Source organism: Macrosteles quadrilineatus, unplaced genomic scaffold (genome assembly GCF_028750875.1).
Source record: "Macrosteles quadrilineatus isolate MER2022 unplaced genomic scaffold, UCM_ALF_1.0 Scaffold_4__1_contigs__length_99947679, whole genome shotgun sequence".
Lineage (NCBI taxonomy): Eukaryota > Metazoa > Arthropoda > Insecta > Hemiptera > Cicadellidae > Macrosteles > Macrosteles quadrilineatus.
Genome location: NW_026542597.1, coordinates 42,394,984 through 42,419,167, shown reverse-complemented (window position 1 = coordinate 42,419,167; position 24,184 = coordinate 42,394,984). Strand labels below are relative to the sequence as shown.

Below are 24,184 nucleotides of genomic sequence, written 5' to 3'. Positions count from 1 at the left end.
GCAACAAACATCCCCACTGTCCGTACTGCTAGACTTTACTACTTCTTTCACAATTTCCTATGTCTTGGGCATGCTTCCATCCCTTCTCATAGCATTTCAGCATTGCAGATACATTAAAACTGCTACAAACGGTTTCCAGTTCCCACACTCCACACTGCTCACCTTACTACTTCTTTCACCTGTTCCTACGTCGCGGATCTGTTTCCCTCTCTTCCCATAGCATTTTAAGATTGCAGATACCTGAATCTAATCGTCATAAACAGATCCCACACTCCGAACAGCTCGCCTTTACTACTTCCTTCGCCACTTCCCACATCGCGGACCTGTTTCCCTCCCTTTCCGTAGCATTTTAGGAATGTAGAGACCTTAATCTAATCGTCATAAACAGTTTCCATACTCCAGACTGTTCACCTTTACTACTTCCTTAACCTCTTCATACGTCACGAACCTCAAGCTAGTGTCGTCATTTGATTATAGTACCTGGGGACCGAGCTTTGCTCGGGGGAAATCATTAGTTCACTCTGAAAGCACCGTAGTATTGGAGATACATAAATCCAGACATCTACATCCTACACAATTTCCTACGTCATGGATCTGTTTCCCTCCATTCCATTGCATTTAAAGATTGCAGATACCTTAATCTAATCGTCATAAACAGTTCCCACACTCCGGACTACTCGCCTTGACTACTTCCTTCACCACTTCCTACGTCGCGGACCTGTTTCGCTCCCTTCCCATAGCATTTTAGGATTGCAAATACCTTAATCTAATCGTCATAAACAGTTCCCACACTCCGGACAGCTTACCTTGACTACTTCCTTCATCACTTTCTACGTTGCGGACCTGTTTTTTCCCTTCCCGTAGCATTTTAGGTTTGCTGATACCATAATCTAATTGTCATAAACATTTCAAACACTCCGGACAACTCGCCTAGACTACTTCCTTCACCACTTCCTACGTCGCGGACCTATTTTCCTCCCTTTCCATAGCATTTTAGAATTGCAAATACCTTAATCTAATAGTCATAAACAGTCCCCACACTCCGGACAGCTCACCTTGACTACTTCCTTCATCACTTCCTACGTCGCGGACCTGTTTTCCTCCCTTCCCGTAGCATTTTAGGTTTGCTGATACCTTAATCTAATTGTCATAAACATTTCCAACACTCCGGACAACTCGCCTAGACTACTTCCTTCACCACTTCCTACGTCGCGGACCTATTTTCCTCCCTTTCCATAGCATTTTAGGATTGCAAATACCTTAATCTAATCATCATAAACAGTTCCCACGCTCCAGACAGCTCGCCTTGACTACTTCCTTCACCACTTCTTAAGTCAAGGACCTGTTTCCCTCCCTTCCCATAGCATTTTAGGATTGCCCATACCCTTATCTAATCGCCATAAACAGTTCCCTCACTCCTGACAGCTCGCCTTGACTACTTCCTTCACCACTTCCTACGTCGCGGACCTCTTTCCCTCCCTTCCCATAGCATTTTAGGATTGCCCATACCCTTATCTTATCGTCATAAACAGTTCCAACACTCCGGACAGCTCGCCTTGACTACTTCCTTCACCACTTCTTACGTCGCGGACCTCTTTCCCTCCCTTCCCATAGCATTTTAGGATTGCCCATACCCTTATCTTATCGTCATAAACAGTTCCAACACTCCGGACAGCTCGCCTTGACTACTTCCTTCACCACTTCCTACGTCGCGGACCTGTTTCCCTCCCTTCCTATTGCACTTAAAGATTGCAGATACCTTATTCTAATCGTCATAAACAGTTCCCGCACTCCGGACTACTCGCCTTGACTACTTCCTTCACCACTTCCTACGTCGCGGACCTGTTTTCCTCCCTTCCCATAGCATTTTAGGATTGCAGATACCCTAATCTTATCGTCATAAACAGTCCCCACACTCCGGACTGCTCGCATTTACTACTTCCTTCATCACTTCCTACGTCACGGACCTGTTTCCCTCTATTCCCATAGCATTTTATGATTGCCTATACTACTTCCTTCACTACTTCTTACGTCACGGACCTGTTTCCTTCCCTTCCCATAGTATTTTAGGATTGCAGATACCTTAATGTATTCGTCATAAACCGATCCTAGACTTCGCACTGCTACCCTTGACTACAATGTATCGAGTAATCTTAAGTATAATCTTTGCTCAATATTAACAAGTGATGTTTTCCTTTTGTACTGTATTTGTAATTTCCTAGTATACTGTGGGTAGTTGGCTTATTATGAGCACATGCTAAAACTTCAAATCTTTTGTTTACTTTTTACTTGTTATTTAATTCAGCCAACATGGTTACCTAGCAACCCATAAGACTAATGTTAAAAAAATGTGATTTTCAGTTTCATTTTTCTACGGATTCCTGAGAGACTTTTTTAACGCCATATAGATGTTGGCACTCACCGATATGGTCTTTATCACCATGCAAAATTTGAAAACGATTGATTCAGCCGTCTAGGAGGAGTTTGCGTATTACGAAATGCATAAAAGTCGACGTATAAGAGCTTCGCTAGCTTCGCTCGCTCCGCTCAACAAAGTCTAAGAACAAATTAAAATTAAATATTACTTTGAGAGCGGTCAATCAAAACTATTTCTGTAGTATTTCAAAATATAAAGAGCTTTATGACAACATTAACTGACAACATCAATTTTTAAAACCAGTAGTTGAAATAAAAAATAAATGCGGAATATCTTTTATATATTCAAGTAGGATAATTGAATACGTTTATACCAAAATATAAGTGTTTACAAGAGATCCTTGAGAATTGTCTGACACTTTTTAATTCAATTTCATTAAAATCTGGTTTACATATATTTTTATGCTGAATCAACTCCCTTTTCTGAAACCTTTCGGTATCTTTATTTTGAACCACAAACATCTAGGGATATCAGTAAATAAAACCTATGGATGGAACCAATTTGGTTGGAATGTTAAAATATTATTACAATTTACTGTATTTAAAAATTATGAACCTCGGCATGCAATTTCACTCTTGTTCGCAGGAACAATAACCGAACCGAGGCGGGTCTCGACAGTGTTGCGTCATCAGTTCCTCGAACTCACGACCGCAGACACGTCTGATTGGTGTGATTGACTGGCTCGCCTGGGGGGTGGGGGGAGACTGCTGACTGTCCGCCGCCAATCTGCTGCTGACTCCTTTATCCTGCTGCTGCTGACGCGGTCTTGACACACTTGCCCGTCTAATGGCCGGACGTCTGATTTATTTAAATACTCCTAGAGTGACCTTACAATACTCGTTGGAAGCTCGTAAAAATAAAACGCCTAATACTAATAACTCTGACCGTGGCATGTTAATTTTGGAATCCATTACATGTAGCGTTGAAAAAAAATTGTTTCCCGCCTGATTTTTTTTGGGAAATAATAAAAGTATTAAACGTGACTCATAGAGCTGTAGAGCTGATAGTTTTGTGAAATGTGCCAACAATGTCTTAATCCAGTAACTGGTTGTATATAATATTGAATTTAGCGTGATGCAGTCTGCTCTATTGAGTTTTGATTTGAAACAACCCACCGAACCACACGGAGTGGACTAATCTCCAGTCCACCATTTGAAACATGGAACGAAATGCTATTAGTGTACCAAAACTTCTAAATGTTCTGTCAATGGGGAAGTTAGCATTTTCGTGAGCCGCTGACATAGCTACGAGATCAGAAAGTCTTTCCAGCCACCCAAAGAAAGACTTTTATCCAAAATATAAAAAAAAACATCGTTCCCCTTTTTCTTACACCTAAACATAAGTTTATGCTATTAAGTAATAACTTTGACTATCAATACGTATTAATCATGTGTAGCCTTAGTCTCGCTTGTCACTGACATCATGTACCTTTAGTATTGGGTTTGTAGTTAGGGGTACTGTTGAGGTGTTTAATCAGTGATTCTGCGTATTACAATTAAATAAGTTGTTGAATCTCTTAATTAATTATAACACAGAACTTAGCTACCTAACCGAGTAATTCGAGAAACTAGGCATACATTAAGAGTTGAAGGACAAACCTTGCTACCACATTACTACTAGTTGCCTCGGCTTGTCAAGTTTCGCCACCTTGCCTGGCAGAAGCTGACGAACAACCCGTTGGCCTTTGCCTGATCACAGTAATTAGGCACATTTGTTACGGCTCGGTCAGAGGGCATTCTCGTTCACATAGTTGTGCTCTTTAATGTGAATCCGAAACTGGTCCTGTTGGCCAACTTATGACGAAGCCCAGAGAGCGGGCGATAATAATTCGTGCCTCTGAGTAGGTTAGCAAAAAGTGCTAGGCATAACGCTTCAAAGTTATCGCTTCAGACACCTGGGATGTATTCAAAGAAGTTGGACACGCTGCGTGAAATGTACGTTCGCAAGATTTAAGGAGGTGTAGCAATCGTGGTCTTAAAACTATTTTAAACACAAATCTCAATTTCCTTCAACACAGAGCCTATCAACAATTTAAAATACTATTTATCTGATAACGTATATCATGTCTTAGTTATAGGCCTATCTTAGTTATATCATGATTTTATAAAATACGTAAATTTCAAGCTGCGACAAGGAAAAAACGACATTTAGTAATTTTCATATAACACCTCAGTTAACTAATTTGTTAACATGTTTCAATCACCACTAATGCATGTACTGAATTATGTTATCATTTTTTAAGCTGGCTTATGCCATGAATAAAGTAATTGAATTTGGATAAGGAAATCAGTAAATAAGTACACTATTTACAAATATGTGACTTCCGAAATTCAATAGTATGTGACAATACGGCAGTTTACATTGATGATATTAACATTAACTAATGTTCACAGTCTCGTTATGAATACAGATATGAAAATAAATGGGGGTCCTATGAAAATGTTCTAAGACGAATCCAAAATTACAAAGGAAAATAACGAGGCACCACCAACAAAACAAACAGATAAACACATCGGATAGCAAAAACAAAAACTGTCTACAGAAGCACAAGGGCTCAGAGTCACTGGGTCCTGTATCAAATAAGTCTGGCAAAGAAAACGACGTGTGATAAAAGTACGTATATCTACTCCAAAAATGGTTTTCGCAGGTTATGATTGAAAAGACTTGTTAGAATATTAAGCGCATGTGTCAGTAATGAATTAGCTTTAAAAATATCAAGGCTCTAATATATTTTCTTTTTCAAAAATGGTACCGTTTCGTGTGACGTTTATTCCAATATTAAACTTCTCATCATTTGATGGCTTAGTTTGGGTAACACAAGTAACATAGACACAATAAAGTATCAGATCGTCAGTGAATGTGAGTCAAAGTAATGGCATAGTACGTTACAAGAACACACAACCAAAACAGTGGTCATAAATACGTCGACAACCGACAATACACGCGATACGCGAATACGCGGGAATACGCGCCGGCGGCGGGGAAACGGTGCAAACAGTGTAGATAGCTATAGGTCACCCGTGAGAGACTAGGCCAACATTACCTAACTGGGAGACATTGGAACATGTAATACTGTATGGAGATGCAGTTTTTTAGGAATGAAAAATAGTCTCAAAAATATTTAGCATTGAAATTATTATAAATGAATTTTGTGTTTTACTGTCTGGGGTTTAGTGCCAACTAGGTTCCCTCATCTGATAGACCTATTATTATTTTTTTTATTTTTTATTAACCATATAAGGAAGAAGCTATCACCTCAGTATCATTGTATGTCCTAGGCCCAGGACCGATTTAACTTTTCATTTTGATGTGCCCAGAAGAGTAATTTGTGCCTCCCAGACACACTAGGCACAAACTGCACCTAACGATGGAATTATTGTTACAGGTTAGTAAATAAAGGATATCGCCGAATATACTTCGCTGATCTATTATATCGCTTAGTAAAGATCAAAGAACATATTTAAGAGCATATTGGCAAGACTGGAAAGGCAACTTTTTTGAAAGCTAGTTTATAGTGACATATAGATAATTCTTAAACCAAAATTAACAGCATTGATTGAAGTGTGATAAAATGGCTTACTGCTTGCGTTATTTAAAATGTGAAATATAATAATAATGTTTACCATGATAAAAATTTCATGAATTCCAAAATCAAACTCACTGACTACTTCCACAAAATTTACCCTTTTTGAAACCCAAAAAACTTTGTTTTTCAGAGATAGGGCCTAACGGAAAGAAGAGGGGCTGAGAAATAAAGTCTCTATTTTCCACTACTTATAGATTAACCAGCGAGATTTGCACACGTTAAAACTTGGAACGTACCCAGGATTTGTAAAAACAGTCCCCTCAATTATTTCTTATATTTATTTAAAAAATCCTTTACGTTGAGCTTTGTTTAAATAATGCTATAATCATAATATCAAATTATTGACCACAATTTTGTTTCTTTCCCCCAACAGGTTAAAAAGTTTTTAGTAAAATTGCGTGTGTTTGTTTAAAAACTTTCAGAGTAAAAAGCATTTCAAATTTACCTAACCAAACCATTATTTCTTTGCGAACATCAAATATATTTTTCTAAATTAAGATCTCTGTCATGCTACCTACGATATCCACAACCAAGCCTAGCCAAAAAGCTGGTCTATTCAGTTAGGAACAGGTGCTTTTTTACTTCAGCCCCTGATTTTAATGCCGCCTATCAACACTAGTTTGTAGCTGTGGCTCATGTAATTTGTAAAATATGTTAGTTTATTATGGAATGAGAATTTTTGTCAGGGACCCCCCTACCAAGAAAACTTAACCAAGAATACTTAATCGTATAGCCTCCTTCATTTAACGAGCATTATTTACTACGAACATGAATAATGAATATTAATAATTAATAGGCTAATGAAGTTTATATCCCACAATAAATACAATGAAACAATACTTAAATATATAGAGAAATATAACTGTATACTTTATCTAGTAGTGTAACCAGTTATTTTATAGTAAAAGCTAACAATAGATTTTAATTTTAGTCAAGCATTTTGCCAAAAACGTGGTATTTCACGTGGTATCCAATGGTGATTCCCTGACAGGGTATTTGTGAGCAATGAAAATTTCTACAACAGAATTATTACTAACTAGCTGTACCCGCGGGCTTTGCCCCGTTTAACTTCATAAGTATTCGCATGGCTCATTCACGTCCTGGTTGAAGTTCGTTCGCTACGCTCACTCACCTTTAGGTTAGAGCTCGTTCGCTGCGCTCACTTGCCTTCAGGTTAGCTCGTTTGCTACGCTAACTCGCTTCCAAGTTGAAGTTCGTTCGCTACGCTCACTCACCTTTTGGTTGGAAATTAGCTGTTGTCATAAATAAAAAAAAAATAATAGTGCTGCACTCTATTGGTAATCCTTGTAACTTTGATGCTATTGGGCATTATAGAACAGAACCAACTTGTTTAATTGAAACAGCTGTTAAGATTCATTAATTCCTTTAAATATGAAAAATCATAAGGTTAACATGGGGAACTACAGAGCCACTGGGGCGGAGCCCGAAAGGATTTTTGAGATAAGAATATGCTTTAATGTTAATCGGGAATGTGAGCTATCATCATGCCAAATTTCAGCCCAATCCGTCCAGTAGTTTATGCGTGATTGAGCAACAAACATACACACAAACACACACACAAACACACGCACAAACTCACAAACTTTCAGATTTATAATATTAGTAAGATAAGATAAGATAACATCTATATCCTGCTGAGAAGAAAGTAAAATTATCGTTGCCCTATATTGATCCGACAACCGACTCAAACACCAAAAACTGATCTCTTCAGCCAAAATTATTGACCAGTGAAACGTAACTTTAACAACCTCCTCATCAACCTGGTAGTCGAAAGTCCCGTTTATGTGTGATACATAGGGAGATAGTACAAGAAACACATGTTGCAAATACCCCTAAGACTCAGGTTCAAGGGCGGGTGAAAGGTTGTTTCATCATGTCTTCTGCTGTATATAAGCCTGATCTTCCATTCTGCAGTCTGTCTGTCTCATTCCCTCCACACTCCACAGTCATGGTTACACGGGTAAGTGTTCACTTTCTACGTTTGTGACTTTAGTTAAAACGATTTAAGAAAAATATATTTTGTCCGGTAATCTATTTTACCAGTTTTCTAACAAAGGAAAATGGATTATTTTGTATACAAAATTAAACAAAAATTAAATATATAATTTAGGTGCTATTTCTATGGCACTGACAGTACATATGAATTGACTTCAAAGTGTACATATTTTTATTATATATAAATTGATTGGTTATTGAACATCTATTCAGTAGCCTATAATGTATTTAATTTAAAATCAAACTAAATAAGCTATGTAACGTTTTAAAATAATATTTCACCTTTTCATAAAACAATTTTTCAAATTATAGTATGCTCTGCTGTCTTATATTTTATCCAAATGATTAGGGCGTATACAATTCAATTATTATGCTCAAGCCATTTTTACATCCAACATATTTTCTTCTTGAAGCTACCCACTTGTTTTCGTAAACTACCTCTAAACCAATTTAAAGAAAAATTGCTGAGTTTTAAAAATCAAAAGCATTATCATCTTTGGATTCTAAATAGGATATTGTATATATTGAAATTTATAATTGATGTATGATCTAATTTTAAGTAGCATACTATTGTAACAATGACTATTACAAAATGTTATGTTTAATGGCTGCAATAAATCTTATTAAATCTTATTATTGAATCAAAGTCTCAATGATAAGATGTAAACGTAAATTAAATTTTTGTACCTATACCATTCAATCGTAACATTTTTTCGTCTGTCGTGTATGTTTAAAATATTATCATAGTTTAATACCAATCAAAAACAATTATACTATCAGTTTTATTTTATTATAATTTAATAAATAAATTCCTTCCTTTCCAAATATAAGAGATGATACATTTAACATTTCAGTTTCAATACATTTTACTGTTTTAATATATTTAAGAATTTCATTATTTAAAAATTTACATCCCACATAAGCAAATTTAAATAAACAGCTGTGATATTAAATACCAATCTGAAAGTTGTCGTAACATTTTCATAATATAATTGAATTATTAATTCAGGAAATTTATTTCACTGATATTTGTGTAAAATACAGATTTAATATTAAATAACATTTATACAATTAAAAATTTAACTGACATATTTATCATATCCATTATAGAATCAATATTCAGCCACATCATGGAAAGAAAATATGCTTAAACACTGTTAATTTTTATTTTTTTATTGGGAGGTGTAAGGCGCTACATAGACAATCTTACTACAGCAATGTAGCGTTCTCTTCTAGTCAGGCGCAGCTAGGCAATATGGGTACACGGCCTATAGTAGCCTTGCTACTAGTCCCAATACAGCTAGTGCTGTAGTTATCAAGCGTGGAGCCGTTACTAATGAGAAAATGTAGTATACACTGGTTTAAGCTGGGTTTTCCTAGACGCGGAGTCGGCCAGCGGAGAGCGGACAACGGAGAGCGGAATTGAAATTAACATGGCATTCCGCTCCGCTGCTAGGAAAACAGTAACATTAAATTACCTAAGACAAGCTGAGTCCGCTCTCCGTTGTCCGCTCTCCGCTGGCCGACTCCGCGTCTAGGAAAACCCAGCTTAAGGAACATTATCAAACAAAAATCTTGTTAAAAGGTTTATCGATTACCAATAAACTGGCACATGAGGGACGAATATCGTGTTACTGTTAGTCTTTAATTAAAATGTGATGTGTCGAAGTTTTTATTTTAACAAATTATTCAAATATTTAAATCAATAGTTTAAGACTAATGATAGGCCTATATTTTTATTTAAAGTGCACGTAAAGTACATTCTGTGATTTTCAATTCATTGGTTGAGGTTCCGTTCATAGTATAAGTTTATAAAATAACACAATGGTATACTAAACGACGGCAACATCAATGAAACAAAATCATTTTTCAGATATTTTTATAGGTACATTTACACGCACACATACCACTCATTAATACGTTATTAACTTGACACTGCATGACTATAGCTAGTTTTGTACGTACGAGTCCATCTATCGTGTAGGCATCGTGAATATTAGGCTATATGGGTAAACAAGTGTGTGTATTTACTATTTTTTTTTTTTTTTTTTTTTTTTTTAAATACTACGAGTAAATGATTACAAAATGCTATAGCCGTGGTTCTCCAAGAGGGGGGGGGGATACGTTAGTACGCGAAAGAGACAATGTTGTTCTTTAGATCTGCTGTATGCTATACTGTTAATACACATCTATTATTCACTTTGGAAACAAAACACTTGTTTTACCACTTAGAGTAGTAACATTGTTTTCTTTTAGTTTAGATTAGAGGTTCAAAATTATTCATGTAAAATTAAAAATTTTATTGTTTTTGTTAATGTTTTACTATAGTTCTCTAAATGTAATGGAAAATTCAAACTTGAGGTTACACTTTAAGGCCTTTGCTAGGAAGGTTTTTCATATATTTTTTATTTTAATAATAAATCTACAATGCCATAATGAATTGCGATTCACAATACTTTTATAAAAACTCAAAATTTCCGAGGAGTAAACTGTACAAAGCAAGGGGGAGAATTTGGCAAAACCTCAACCTCAACTAAAAAACCGGTCGGGTTTTATCTAATGCATATTTTCAAACTCGAGTTTGCAGTATTCTGAAGAATTATTTATATTTACCATAAGAATAGACAGTAAGTACTGGTGCTCATACTATAATGGTGCTTATAATATATATTAAGTACTTACAACTACTCACACCTTATATAGGATTCAATATAAAGCACTGTAACATCATACAGAATTTAGTTTTTAGTGAGAAAAAAAAACTATCGCTATCTTTAAAGCTAGAAAGTTTCACATAAAAAACAAATCAAAGTGCATCATAAATATTGAACAATACAGTCACAATCGTGTAAAATGCGTTAAATAACTGCGCGATATGAGTCGCCGCGCAGGCGTCATAACAGCCGCGGCGTGGCGCGCAGTCGTGATTCGTGACCCGCGCAAAGTTCACCGCGCATGCTCGGGGAAGGTCAGTGATCGTGTGTTACGTCACACCGATGTCGCGCCAAGCTGGCTGCTTCTGGCACTACATGTGCAAGACCACCGTCTCTCTGTGTTTGTGGGTCATTACTCTTCATTGTTTTGACAGATGGTTCGTCAATGAACATGGTTGCAGCTCAACTAAAATAGCTACTTAATTTCATGGTTGATTATTTCTTAAAATTGGTGGACCTAATTTTAATTCTGGCGAAACTAATTAAATATTCAGTGTCTTTTACCCCCTGGAGAGAATGCTATAGTGTAAAACATGACCACTACGATATTGTAAACAAAAAAAGTCCCCACTACTCACACATTTTATGGTATTATATGATGTATAGTTTTGCATTCTGAAATAAGGAGTCAGGTGAGAATGTTTTAACTGCGAAAACAGTATTTAAATATTAGGATAAGGGGTTGTAGTATGCCAAACTAAAATTGAACAGCATTTATAAATGTTGTAGTATAGGCATGCTACCTTACAATTTCAATGAAGTAATTTGTTTGATTGTGTTCACAGTTTGTCCTACTATCAGCATGCGTGGCTCTGGCCAGTGCCGGCGTAGTCCCGTACGCCGCCCCTGTCGCCAAGTACGCCGCCGGTCCCGCCTACGCATCCCCGGCCTACGCCGCCCCCGCCTACGCATCCCCGGCTTACGCCCCAGTAGCTAAATACGCTGCCGCCCCCGTAGCCTACGCTGCTCCTGCATACGCCGCGCCAGTTGCCAAGTACGCCCCTGCCCCAGTAGCCTACGCTGCTGCCCCTGCGTATGTGAAGGCTGCCCCAGCTTACGCTCCTGCCTACGCTAAGGCCCCCGTTGACGATTACGACCCTAACCCGCAGTACAGCTACGCCTACGACATCCAGGACTCCCTCACCGGAGACTCCAAGAGCCAGCATGAGAGCAGGGAAGGAGACGTCGTCCACGGATCCTACAGCCTGGTCGAGCCTGACGGTTCCAAGAGGACTGTGGAGTACACCGCCGACCCCCACAACGGATTCAACGCAGTCGTCCACAAGGAACCAGGCTACGCACCAGCACCCAAGTACGCTGCTGCCCCCGCCTACGCAGCCCCTAAGTACGCTGCCGGCCCCGCCTACGCTCCAGCCTATGCCGCACCCGTCGCAAAGTACGCTGCTGCCCCCGCCTACGCTCCTACATACGCAGCACCTGTTGCCAAGTATGCAGCTGGTCCAGCATACGGCCCCCACTATTAGAGCTCCAACTGTTGTACCATATGTTTAGGTTAAGCCCATGTACAAATGTGATCCCTAATTTTAAGATTTGTTAAATATTAACAGCATAAACATTTCAATTGTGCTCTTTCAGTATTTTTACCTTTGTCTAAAATCATGTGTAGCACCGTGTATTATACGTTTACTCTCACATTATACACTTATTTTTATTGACTTGGAGCAGACTATTTTTATAGGTAAGATCATGTCAAATTACTTCCTGTTATTAGATGGTGACTTCCAATTGCTGTCATTGTATCATTTCACATAATTTTCATTTTTTGGGGAAAAACTGTAGCCTATGGTCATGGTGAGATGATAATTGTTGCATGGTTCTAGCCTTTGTAAACATACGTAATGGGATCGGAAAAACATTTCTTCTTTAGGAAGCACAAGTACGGTCAACAATTAATTAATTGTTTTCGAATCTACGCATATACTTGAAACCACAACTGGGCTAAATGTGCCACCTTATGGCAGCCTTACTATAGTCGTTCAACCGACAAAAATGTTCAATTTTACATATCTTCCATTGACTGACTAGCTAAAGATTCGACTACTATAATCCATAGATATACAATAAATCTCAACTCAAAAATACCATAATATAAAATGCATAATATTAATTTCAGCTGTTGTCTAAAGCTCAAAAAACATTAGAAAAGAGGGAAACTTTAGCCTTAAACATTTCCAATTCTACACAAGAGAATAAAAAAATAATAAGGGCATTTTCAAAACAAACAGATGGAAACAATATGTAGTAAGTTACATAGTTCAACAAAGTAGGTTGAAATTGTTATTCTATTAAACAAAATTTCAGTTAGATTATTTCTTTGGACGTAACTGCAAACGCTGACTAGAAAAATCTTCACTGCCACCTGACTAAAATAATGTCTGACTTCGAGCAATACATCCATGGATGTTTTCTACCATGAGCACACATCGCATGATCGCAACGAGAGTCTACTGAACAGAGGTTGAGTTCACAGTAAGTGTGTCAGAGACATTACATAACCAACAATGCCAGCGTAGGCCTCCTATGGCGACCCCAGGTGTTAGTTTTGGATCAGCTGATGATATAATGTTCAACGTATCAACACCTGGATGTAATTTACACTTAGAGTACCGGTTACTTTGTTGCAACAGAAGACGTTCTTGTGTATTTCAAGGAGCAGAAATCAGTTAAAACCACTGACACTTAAGAGATGGTTGAACGGAAGGATTATTGTACTGGGGATGAAACCATTTCTATCGTTTGTAATTGGTGGAAAGTATACAGACGTACCTTGAAAGCAAAACTTCTCCAGATATAACTCTTGAGATATTTTATTCCCAGTATTCATCGCAAAAAGATTCTTACATGTCAACTAAAAAAGGCAAGACATACAGTAAATCACAATTTTCAAGGGTTAAGTTACTATAAAAACTATTTGAATCCACTTCAATGGTGGCTATAATTAAGACAGCTGTAATTCTATAAGCCGTTTAGTTAACGAAAATATAGAATGACCAGCTGTTTTCTCAGCTCTTCGTACGGGTAAATATTTGAATGGTAAAATAAATGTATAATCTGTGAATGTATAGCTATAAAAATTGGGAATCATCATACCATAATGGGAGTAAACTTCAATTCAACAATGGTCGTTCCTTTTTGAAGCAGAAAATAACATTGGAAACTTAAGGACTTTTAGGGCAAACCCTTCGATGAAATAAATTTACTGTTTAACTGTGTCAAACTGTTTAACTTTCCTATTTATAATATGAATGATGATTATTATACCGAATACCCTTCTAGCCTTCTATCTAGTCGGGAAGTTGGAGAATCATTGATGAATTAGTGAGGGCTTTGAATATTTTTAGATAAACACTATCATTGAATGTGACTTACTACAATTCTTGCTAAATATACTGGCTAAATAATTAATTGGAAAAACATTTGCTCAGGAGAATTAAAATGCAGATTAAAAAATAATTTACCTGCAATGGTAATACTAGAGGACATGATCGTTTTAATGGCTGAACAATCTAAATACTCATTGTATTCATTAAAAAGTAGAATATTTCTTATGACTGTTGACGAGGAGATACTAAACGAACCTTATAACTTATTTTAGGAAATCTGTTATGTCTTCCTAAATTGAAAATAAGTAGGTATGGCATTACAACTATACATACCGTGCATATGAATCACCAATAGCGTTATCTGCACCATACCTGAAACAGGATCACTCAAATTAAAACAGTCTCTTCAGACATTATAATATTCCTTCTTAAATAATGGCAATCAACAGGTTACTGTTGAACAACGAAATATTATATCACATCTGCACAGTGATTACGGGACCTGAGTAAACAAATTAAGTACAAGAAAAAATAAAACATTTGCTATTGTTATTTGTAAATTATGTGTAAAAATTGTAGTACTTGTGCTTGCATTATAACTTGTCTGCGTATTGATTGTTGTATTTGAGCTTTCTAATAACTAGGATAAAAGCAATTTGGCCAAGTGTGAAATGAGTACCAACCAACCATATTAAAAATAACGAAATGCATTTCAATTATCTTCAACCATACTATTTACTTATTGTGACGGTATATTTATACAACAAAATACATCGTTACCTGTACCAATGCATGTATACGTCAAAATCCAACGACAACCTCACCGTTTGTATTATAAGTAGTAGTCAACTACATCCACTAGATTAAATGATACATCACGGCGCAAACAGGCAACATAGCTACACAGCACACAGTGGGGAAAAGCAACACGCGGGAACACTGAAACAAGTTAGAAGCGCTACAACTCATCTACATGGGCTAGCAATGAATGCCATATGTTTTACTCATAGTTAAATAATTTACTCATAGAGTTTGTAACTGTTCGCCATATATTTTATCTAAAAAGTGGTCATACCATGTATGATGATTAGACCAAATGGATATAAAAATGTGCAATCGAGTTCACAATACTTTGCCCTTTAACTTCAGTTCAGAAGCTTTTGAAAATAATTAAGGGAAGAAGAAGGTATCTATGTTGTATTAAAGGTATAATGGTCTAAAAACCGTATATATAGCAGGTTATGATTTCTGAAAATACTGTAGTTTTATAATCCTGGATCGTAAGTTTAGTTGCAGTAATATTAATAAGAACTACTTTAACCCGTACTGAGATCAATTGTTTTTGTGCAGTTTAGATGCAGCAATACAGTTCTTAGGGTCAGTAATTCCTAAATTTTTAAGCTGTACGTTCAAATTAATTATATTCAAATGAATATAAATTTGCTAGACCCACCAGTTCGGTGCATTTAAAATGTTTAGAGCTTGTACGTGCTTTAATTCCAGATGTGGTTAGAGCACGGGACTTCAGTCCCTGAGGTCCCGGTTTCGGTCCCCACCAAGTCACCAATGGATTTTATCTAAGTGATAATGCCACAACCCCTAGGTCTAGCCTAAAGTAATGTGAAAAACAATCCCAGGCTCGTGCCTAGCGTCCTAGGAAAATAATGCCAGATTTCAAGAGTCCTTTTGATAATATGTGATACCTTAGTTACCAAATGAGCATCGATGCATGTAAACCAATTCGTAAATACATATGAACTTTAGTTTACAGTGAAAAGCTTCATAGCGCCAACTGGAAGAGGAACTGTTAAATGGTAAGTGTACTATTTTTATATTTTTTTAATACACGTTAATTCATGTGATAAATATTATGCCTTATTATTTATCCATAGTTTCATAACACATTATTACTCAGCAAGTCGAGTACCCAAACAATGAGACCTGTACTTGTGGCAACGTAGCCCAGACCCTAGGGGGCAACATGGTAGGGGACGGGGGCGTGGTAGAGGGGGCGGACCCCCGAGCCCCCTGGGAGAAAGCCTCTCCCTTATATACTTGGGCGTCCCTGCGTCGTCGCATACACTCTCTCTACCATCTACATAATGGCAACTAAGGTAAGCCGTGCAGCAATTCTAGGTAGATTAAAACGTTAAGCATTTAGATTGTGCGTTAAGCATTTTTAATAATTACTATTTAGGGATAAATATTAAGATTTATGATCAAAATCTCAAAGGGTGTTTTTAAAACGTAAATGTTATTTAAATACTTAGGCGTCCATTAATTTAGAGAACAAAAATCTCAAACGTATTTGCAGAGTTGATCTCTTCATCGTGTTTAGCTATCTCAATTCGTATTTTTACACGCTTTCATCTAGTAATACATTAGGCCAAAATTAAGTCCAATAATTTTGCCTATTTGCTCTATGTTGAACATTAGCGTTCAGGTAAACTAATTGGACTAAACATTGTGAACAAATTGCAAAAATATTCAGATTAGATGAAACTTTGCAGCTTCGATAATTATATTTTAGGTCAAACGAATTAGACCAGTTTTCTATGTGGGTGGGACTTGTAGGCTTAAAATCGTTACAAATCTCGATTAAGTGTATGAGTTGATGATTAAAATTAATTTTGTGATCATTTCGAAAATCAAACAAAGCCTAGCTAGCGTTGCACGTCTCAAAAGTTCTGAACGCTTATGTTTGTGATTTAACGAATAAATAAGTTTTTCTGATGGGCTTTTTCAGGAATATGTGGTTTATAAAAGTTATCTCAGTAAGTTCGGCTATTAAAATAATCTTTATTTAAATGTATCACATTATGAGCAATCATATAATTTTTATTTTCATGTTCTATCACAACCCTGTAGGATGAAACTCATTACAACAAATGGAATCATGTATATAATGTTTAGATTTGTTTTGTTAGTTTTAATTTGATAAATCGTTTATATAATAATTTGAGTAAAAATGTTTCATAGTAATTTATTAACTGGTCAACATGTTTTTCTTGAAATCTTTAGTACTGTGAGCGCTGAATTCAATCTCTGATTTCATATTTTATTGAGTACTTATAATGGTAGTATATCTAATATAATACTATTACTGCACTTGAAGTAAGTTTTAGTTCGTTACTATGCGCTTAGTTTGTTCAAAGTTTTTCTAAAATAACCTACAGAATGATACGCTGAAGAAATGTAATGATCAGGGTAGTTTTAAGTCTTTAAAATTATTCACAAACTAGCTGTAACCCGCGGGCTTTGCCCCGTTTAACTTCTTAATTTTCAAGATTATCTCGTTCGCATGGCTCAATCACGTCCTGGTTGAAGTTTGTTCGCTACGCTCACTCACCTTTAGTTTGGAGCTCGTTCGCTACGCTCACTCACCTTTAGGTTGGAGCTCGTTCGCTACGCTCACTCACCTTTAGGTTGGAGCTCGTTCGCTGCGCTCACTTGCCTTCAGGTTAGCTCGTTCGCTACGCTAACTCGCCCCCAGGTTGAAGTTCGTTCGCTACTCTCACTCACCTTTTGGTTGCAAATTAGCTGTTGTCATAAATGTAAAAGAAATAATAGTGCTGCACCCTGTTGGTAATCCTTGTAACTTTAATGCTATTGAACATCATAGAACAGAACCAACTTGTTTAATTGAAACAGCTGTTAAGATTCAATAATTCCATTTCTCATAAGGTTAACATGGGAAACTCCAGAGCCACTGGGGCGGAGCCCGAAAGGATTTTTGGAATAAGAATATGCCTATATGTTAATCGGGAATGTGAGCTATAATCATGCCAAATTTCAGCCCAATCCGACCAGTATTTTTCGCGTTCACTTGTCACAAACATACATCCATACATCCATACATCCATACATCTAAACTTTCTCATTTATAATATTAGTAGGATTAGTAGGACTAAAATGTTGTACATTTAGTTTTAAGTAAAAAATCTTGGTTTAACTCAATCACCTTTGACTATGAGTATAATGTAATTTAAATGAATCCGATCAAAATCAACATGTATATATTATGCTATGATTGAGGTTTTCTCTTTAACCGGATAAACTCCTGAGTTTATTGAAACAATCCAACTCGTAGTGTAAATACTTGGTTATAATAATCATACTATTATTCCTTTTATATGTGTATTATGAGCTATATTTAAAAGTGTTTAAATTGATCAAAACTTGATTTAAGAATAAAGTAAAACATTTGATCAACGAACTTTACAATTGATCATCTCTAAGATGTAAAGTATGTGACGACATAAGCTTGCTGCGTTTTAATCGAAACAAGCTTATCGAGGTGCTTGAAATTAACGGGGTAAAATTATTTTATTAATTGCGTAGTTAGCTTAATTTCTTACATGTTAGCTACATCTTAACTACATCTTAGCTACAACAACTAAACTACATCCTAACTGAATGAAACTCAATATTAAGAGTGTAGGGGTCCCGCCACTTGTCGTAAATTCAGGGGCCATATTTATACAGGGTGGCCGTTAAGTCTTAGGACGACTTTTTAACTTTTAAACGACAAACGATATCACAACCACATTTTGTATAACGTTACTGGAAATTGTAAGCTACTTTTCTGTGTACATGGTGGTCGGATATCACCTTTGGGGGACGGCCCGTCGGGGGTCAGAAGAAAATCTTTAATGACAGCCTATGTTGAGTTGTACATCATTTTAAAGGTCTACTTCAACTGAAAACAATGCCGCAAACCGCACCTCAAAAGGTTGATCCTGCGTAAAATGGCAGATGTTCAAATATTTTCAAAATTAGCCAATTTCTTTAAATTAAAACACTTTTTAAAATCTTTAAACAACTGTCATTTTTTAACGGATGGTTCTTTTGAAGTACGGTTTGCGGCATTGTTTTCAATTGAATTAGACCTTTAAAATGATGTACAACTCAACATAGGCTGTCATTAAAGATTTTCTTCTGACCCCCGACGGGCCGTCCCCCAAAGGTGATATCCGACCACCATGTACACAGAAAAGTAGCTTACAATTACCAGTAACGGTATACCAAATCTGGTTGTGATATCGTTTGTCGTTTAAAAGTTATAAAGTCGTCCTAAGACTTAACGGTCACCCTGTATAATCTAACCTAACCTAACCAAACTTCTATATGCGGATTAGGACCAGAGGTGGCCGGTTCTCCGTTTCCCCAATATTTACATGATGGCTTAAATTTACAACAGAAATTAATTTTACGTTTAGTACCTTAATATCTTACAATATCTTAGATACAAGTTGCATAAAACTTAATTGCATCCTACAGAGCCTTAGCTTCTTAAAACTACTACAACACTTTATCAGTAGCAAAGTTCTTTGGAAGATCTACCAACTTTAGATCTTTGGATGGAAAGAATATCACTGAACAAGTGACTGAGTCAATGAACCAGGAGTTTATGAGCTGCCATATTGGAGGGAATGTCCGGTGCCCGAGACCTTGTCTCTATGTCAGGGTTGTAGCACTGGGCAATGGACATTCACTTCCGCACACTAGGGGCTAGGCTAGATTGGCTATCGGATAATGACCTATAGATAGTTGCATTGCACGCTAACTGTTCACATACCAAAGTTATATCTCAAATTGTGATTTTTTTACCAAGTTCATATAAATTAAGTTTTTCTGCTTTATTTTTCTTGTACGATTGTTTAAAATTTCATATTTATGACCTTGTTTAACTAACTACACGTACATACTGTTTTAGTACGGTTTAAGTAAGGTTTTTCATCCTGTAAAATTAGGAAGGGTACAACAAATAACCAAGAATCCAATTATCCATGTAGTGTTCCTTTATGGTTAGCTGTACCTACAATACATAAGTGTTGTAATTACGTCTTGTGTTGTGTTTACATTTTTCATATTTTGCAATATTTTCAGATCGTCCTTTTGTGCGGTTTTGTGGCCGGAGCCCTAGCGCTTCCCCAGTACCATGCACCCGCCTACGCGCCAGCCCCCGTCGCTTACGCCCCCGTTGCCAAGGTCGCCGCCCCCGTAGCATACGCCGCTGCCCCCGCCTATGCCAAGGCCGCACCCGTTGACGACTACGACCCCAACCCTAGCTATAGCTACGCCTACGACATCAAGGACGGTCTGACCGGAGACTCCAAGAGCCAGCAGGAGTCTCGTCAAGGGGATGTTGTCCAAGGATCCTACAGCCTGGTCGAGCCTGACGGTTCCGTCCGTACCGTAGAGTACACCGCCGATCCCCACAACGGATTCAACGCCGTCGTCCACAAGGATGCTGCCGCGCATCCTGCTGCCCCCGCTTACGGCCCCGTAGCCAAGGCCTACGCCCCAGTGGCTAAAGTGGTCGCTCCTGTTCCTCACTATGGTTAGACACGGAATATATCTGTAGCTTGTTGTCATATGTTTGTTACCAAATGTTATTTATTCAGGTCTGTTTTTAGACCGGTTGTTCTAATATATTCATATGTTTTGTATGCTCATAAAAAATAACACGTGATATTGTTATTTCAAAATATGTGCATTTATTTTACCTCATAATAAGTCCACGACTTTAGAGTATGTATTGTTAATAATTAAAAGTATGACGCAAGACAAAGATCATCACGTTCACTACAGACAGTGAACTTTAGTGTACAGAATAGTGTGCCACCTGGTGGATAACGAGCTTGACACTACACATTTTAATAGTTTAGTAATTATGTCAGGAAAAACTAGAAAGTCAAAAGCTTTTCGTTTGATCGTGTGGGTAAATATTTTTTATTTAAAAGTGTTCAAGCTTGATGTATTTCATTTTCAGATCTCTTATAGACGCTTTACAGAGAGTGGTATAAGAAATGGCTTGTTGAAAGCGAATGTTTAAGGCTGCCTTCTAAAATTTGAGCTTTTAGCCTCTCATTAGAGAAACAAAGTACATAACAATGCATGGTTAAAAAAGGTGTACTGAAATAAGAATTTCGGTCTTGGAGACTTAAATGATTTAAAGGATTAAATGAGATGTGTCTATACTTTTTACCCAGCATACTCTTTTGGTTACCGATAGAACCATCTATCCTGAGTCCACACTTACATAAAATTAAGCAATACAAAAATTGCACTTCTATAGCCTGCTTTAATTAAATGACTCAATGAATTTGACTAAAGGCAAGTACTCATTGTAAGTTAACATTTTGTTTCAGTACCATGCAGTTGTTTATTGAGTATGTAGTATATACAGTTCGGCTATTCCGCAATAAGACAGAACTATCGATAAGGTTTTAAAATAAAATCCAAGTCCGTTTTAGGAAAAAGTACAAATTGAATAAGTAAATGATTATGAATACTCTTGTTTGTAATGCAAATTTTATATTTCTAGGATGTTAAAGCCACTTCAGGCACGGGGGTGGTAGTATTAAACAACATGAGATGAAATTACTAAGAAAAACTTTTCCTAAAATACAACGAATATTACAAAAATTAAAACGTATTGAAGAATTAAATTGGGTTGTACCATTGACTTTTGGATACTAAAGGTTTTACCTAATGTTTAGATTATGCTCATTTCCTAATCAACTGAACAAAATCCAACTGAAAAACAATCTCAATTAATTAGATTGTAACTTATGTTCAAGCTCATGGATAAAATAGACGTAACAGAGACAAAAAAAGTATATTTTTCAAACGTTCGACAACTATAAACATTGAAAAGGAGGTACTATCTAACCCTAACTCCTGCATTTTGAGGGTTTGTGTGAGGAACTAATTTAATTTGTTTTTATATTGTTAGGTGAAACTTAGTGTGTGTGCTATTAAAACTGTTAGCAAAGACATATGATTAAAGGAGAAAAGCACGATAAGGAAATAGTTATTTGTGTAACTAGTGGTGAAAGTGGCACTTTGCTGCACACGAGAGCAATGTTTACGCACGAGCCGCAGGCGAGTGCGGAATGATCTCGAGTGCAGCAAAGGCCTTTTTCACTCGTGTTACACATTATATTTTTCCTACAGTCACTATAAAGCATATAAATAATTAGTCTTTCAAACACCATACAACACTTTTTTAGGTTCAGCTGGCAACACAAATGGTGCCCTAGAGAAAGTAGTACCCGCAGTCCGTATCACTCCGCTATTTTTCCTCGGCAAGAAATGTGCTCCGCGTTTTGAGAATATAGTTCCGTATGTTTTAGTAATTTGAAGTGGTTTCCGCGCCTAAAAAAATGCTTTAAAGGTATTTTCTTGTTTATTAAGATCGTAGGAATGTTTTAAAAACGTGTAAAAGAAAAGTCCAGAAAGTTCAGAAATACCGAAATTATAAACACGAAATGACAGGTTAAATCGTAGTTATAATAGTCAATCAGCTGCTCATAGAATTATTATCTTTAAGTGTTGCCAACCTATTTCCAAGCGTACACGGATTACGTGCATAATAAAATCACGCTGTTTTGTGTTGTTTGGTTGGAATCCTGATGTGCGGCAAAGTATAAACCGTAAGGCAAAGTATAAACCGTACGGCAAAGTATAAATATGCAGCAATTAGCAGCTTTCTGTACTATAAACAGTACAGGGAAGCCAACTTTGTCGGGTGACTGTAGGAAAAAGTCTTTCTCTTTCGATACAGAAACAAAACATAGTACTTGCTTTAACATGTGTTAAGATTTCAAATTTATTTTCTTGTTTGTTTAAGCTAGATAGTCGAAAATTAGTTTTTGGGTCCAAAACTATTACACTTCGATAAGCCAATTTTTCGTAAAACAAAAAATTAAAATGTATGGTCTAAAAATTTTTTTGTGAACATAGAATGTGCGTTGAACGTTGAGGTCAAAGCTACTAATTTTAACCGAGTTTTATTTTGGTGTAACGAGTTTTAACTACATCTTCGAAAAAAAGGTTAGACACATATCCATATACATTTGAACACTATTTTAATTCAAATGTGTATAAACATTAACTGGATCATTCTTTTCTTGATCATTAGGTTTCTTATGAAAATCCTGACATATGAAACAGCAGATTGTTGTCAGTAACAATTAATTATTTTATCTTTATTTTAACACATTCCTCACTCATCTTTAAAACGTACCAGGATATATCGATGTCGTATTGATGAAATAAAATGTGATCTACTTTAATTTCAAATCCGATTCTATAAAATGAGCAGCTGTCGCATTGCTGAGCGGTGACATTTGGGCGGCCCTGCAGGAAAGGTCACTGGGCGGTTGGGCGACTCTGTGACCCAGAACTGACTGCCGGGCGGGGCTTGGGGCAGTCTGTACTTGACTCTGGTCACAACCACCTTGGACAACTGGGTCATTAATCGCTCTCAGGATGGTTACACTCGAAATCGAGCACGTTACGGAAACAGGAAGTCGTTACGACAACCAAGTGTTAGTTGGTAAGTGGTTACAAAATATGCCGGGGCATTAAATTCATTAATGCTTTTGCTTATTTTGATGGATTATAAATTTCCTCTGTTGTATAGAGAAAAAGAGCATCAAACTGTGTTTTTTATAGGTTTAACTAACTGGCCATTTGGTTCCAAAGTACTATATGAAAAAGGGTTAGGAGAAAATGTTAATGTATTCTATTTTCTTTATGTACACAGCGACCTTTTCATGTTTGACCAAATGAGTAATGACGATGGTTTTGAATAAATTGTAAACTGAATATGCAAGGAAAATACGTAACCATGTTTAGGTTTCAAGACTAACGCATAACACAAGAAAAGAGTCCACACACTTAGGTGAGTTGAAAATGTGATTTCAAATATGAGTAGCCAATTAACAACCGTAAGCAACCTCCATCAAGAGCTGAACCGTGGGTAATGTTTGTTGGGTTAAATTACAACTGAGAAGACTTTGAAAGGTAATCTTTCCATCACAAATGTACAATGTCAGCATATACAATTTAGAATTTAATTGCAACTACATTACGAGTAACACATATTGTTGTACATAGTTACAAAAGGGCCCCAAAACTCCACCAGTCTGTACTTGGCACAGGAGGTCCACGCCCAGCGCCTCCCACAGGCACCAATCATCTCTAATTGGTTCACTCCGTCTCGACATTTGCGACGCTCGTAACTCCTTCTGGAGTTGCATCATGTGGGTAACAAGTCCCGCATGATCTAGTGCAG

At 36.8% G+C, this 24,184-nt stretch overlaps 1 protein-coding gene across 1 annotated transcript; it reads left to right on the top strand.

Moving 5' to 3' along the window:
* The first annotated feature begins 7,960 nt into the window (after nucleotides 1-7,960).
* On the top strand, nucleotides 7,961-20,588 carry LOC128992874 (cuticle protein-like). The gene is made up of 4 exons (XM_054416618.1): nucleotides 7,961-8,004; nucleotides 11,539-12,231; nucleotides 16,104-16,211; nucleotides 19,987-20,588. The coding sequence occupies exons 1-4, from the start codon at nucleotides 7,993-7,995 to the stop codon at nucleotides 20,443-20,445; spliced, it is 1,272 nt and encodes a 423-aa protein (XP_054272593.1). The 5' UTR covers nucleotides 7,961-7,992; the 3' UTR covers nucleotides 20,446-20,588.
* Nucleotides 20,589-24,184: the final 3,596 nt, after the last annotated feature.

What these genes read in the sequence shown, in the direction of transcription:
- LOC128992874 (XM_054416618.1), top strand. An exon ending in GTCCAGCATACGGCCCCCAC is followed by an intron (nt 12,232 to 16,103) that starts TATTAGAGCTCC and finishes GGGGCGTGGTAG; the next exon opens with AGGGGGCGGACCCCCGAGCC. An exon ending in TCTACATAATGGCAACTAAG is followed by an intron (nt 16,212 to 19,986) that starts GTAAGCCGTGCA and finishes CAATATTTTCAG; the next exon opens with ATCGTCCTTTTGTGCGGTTT.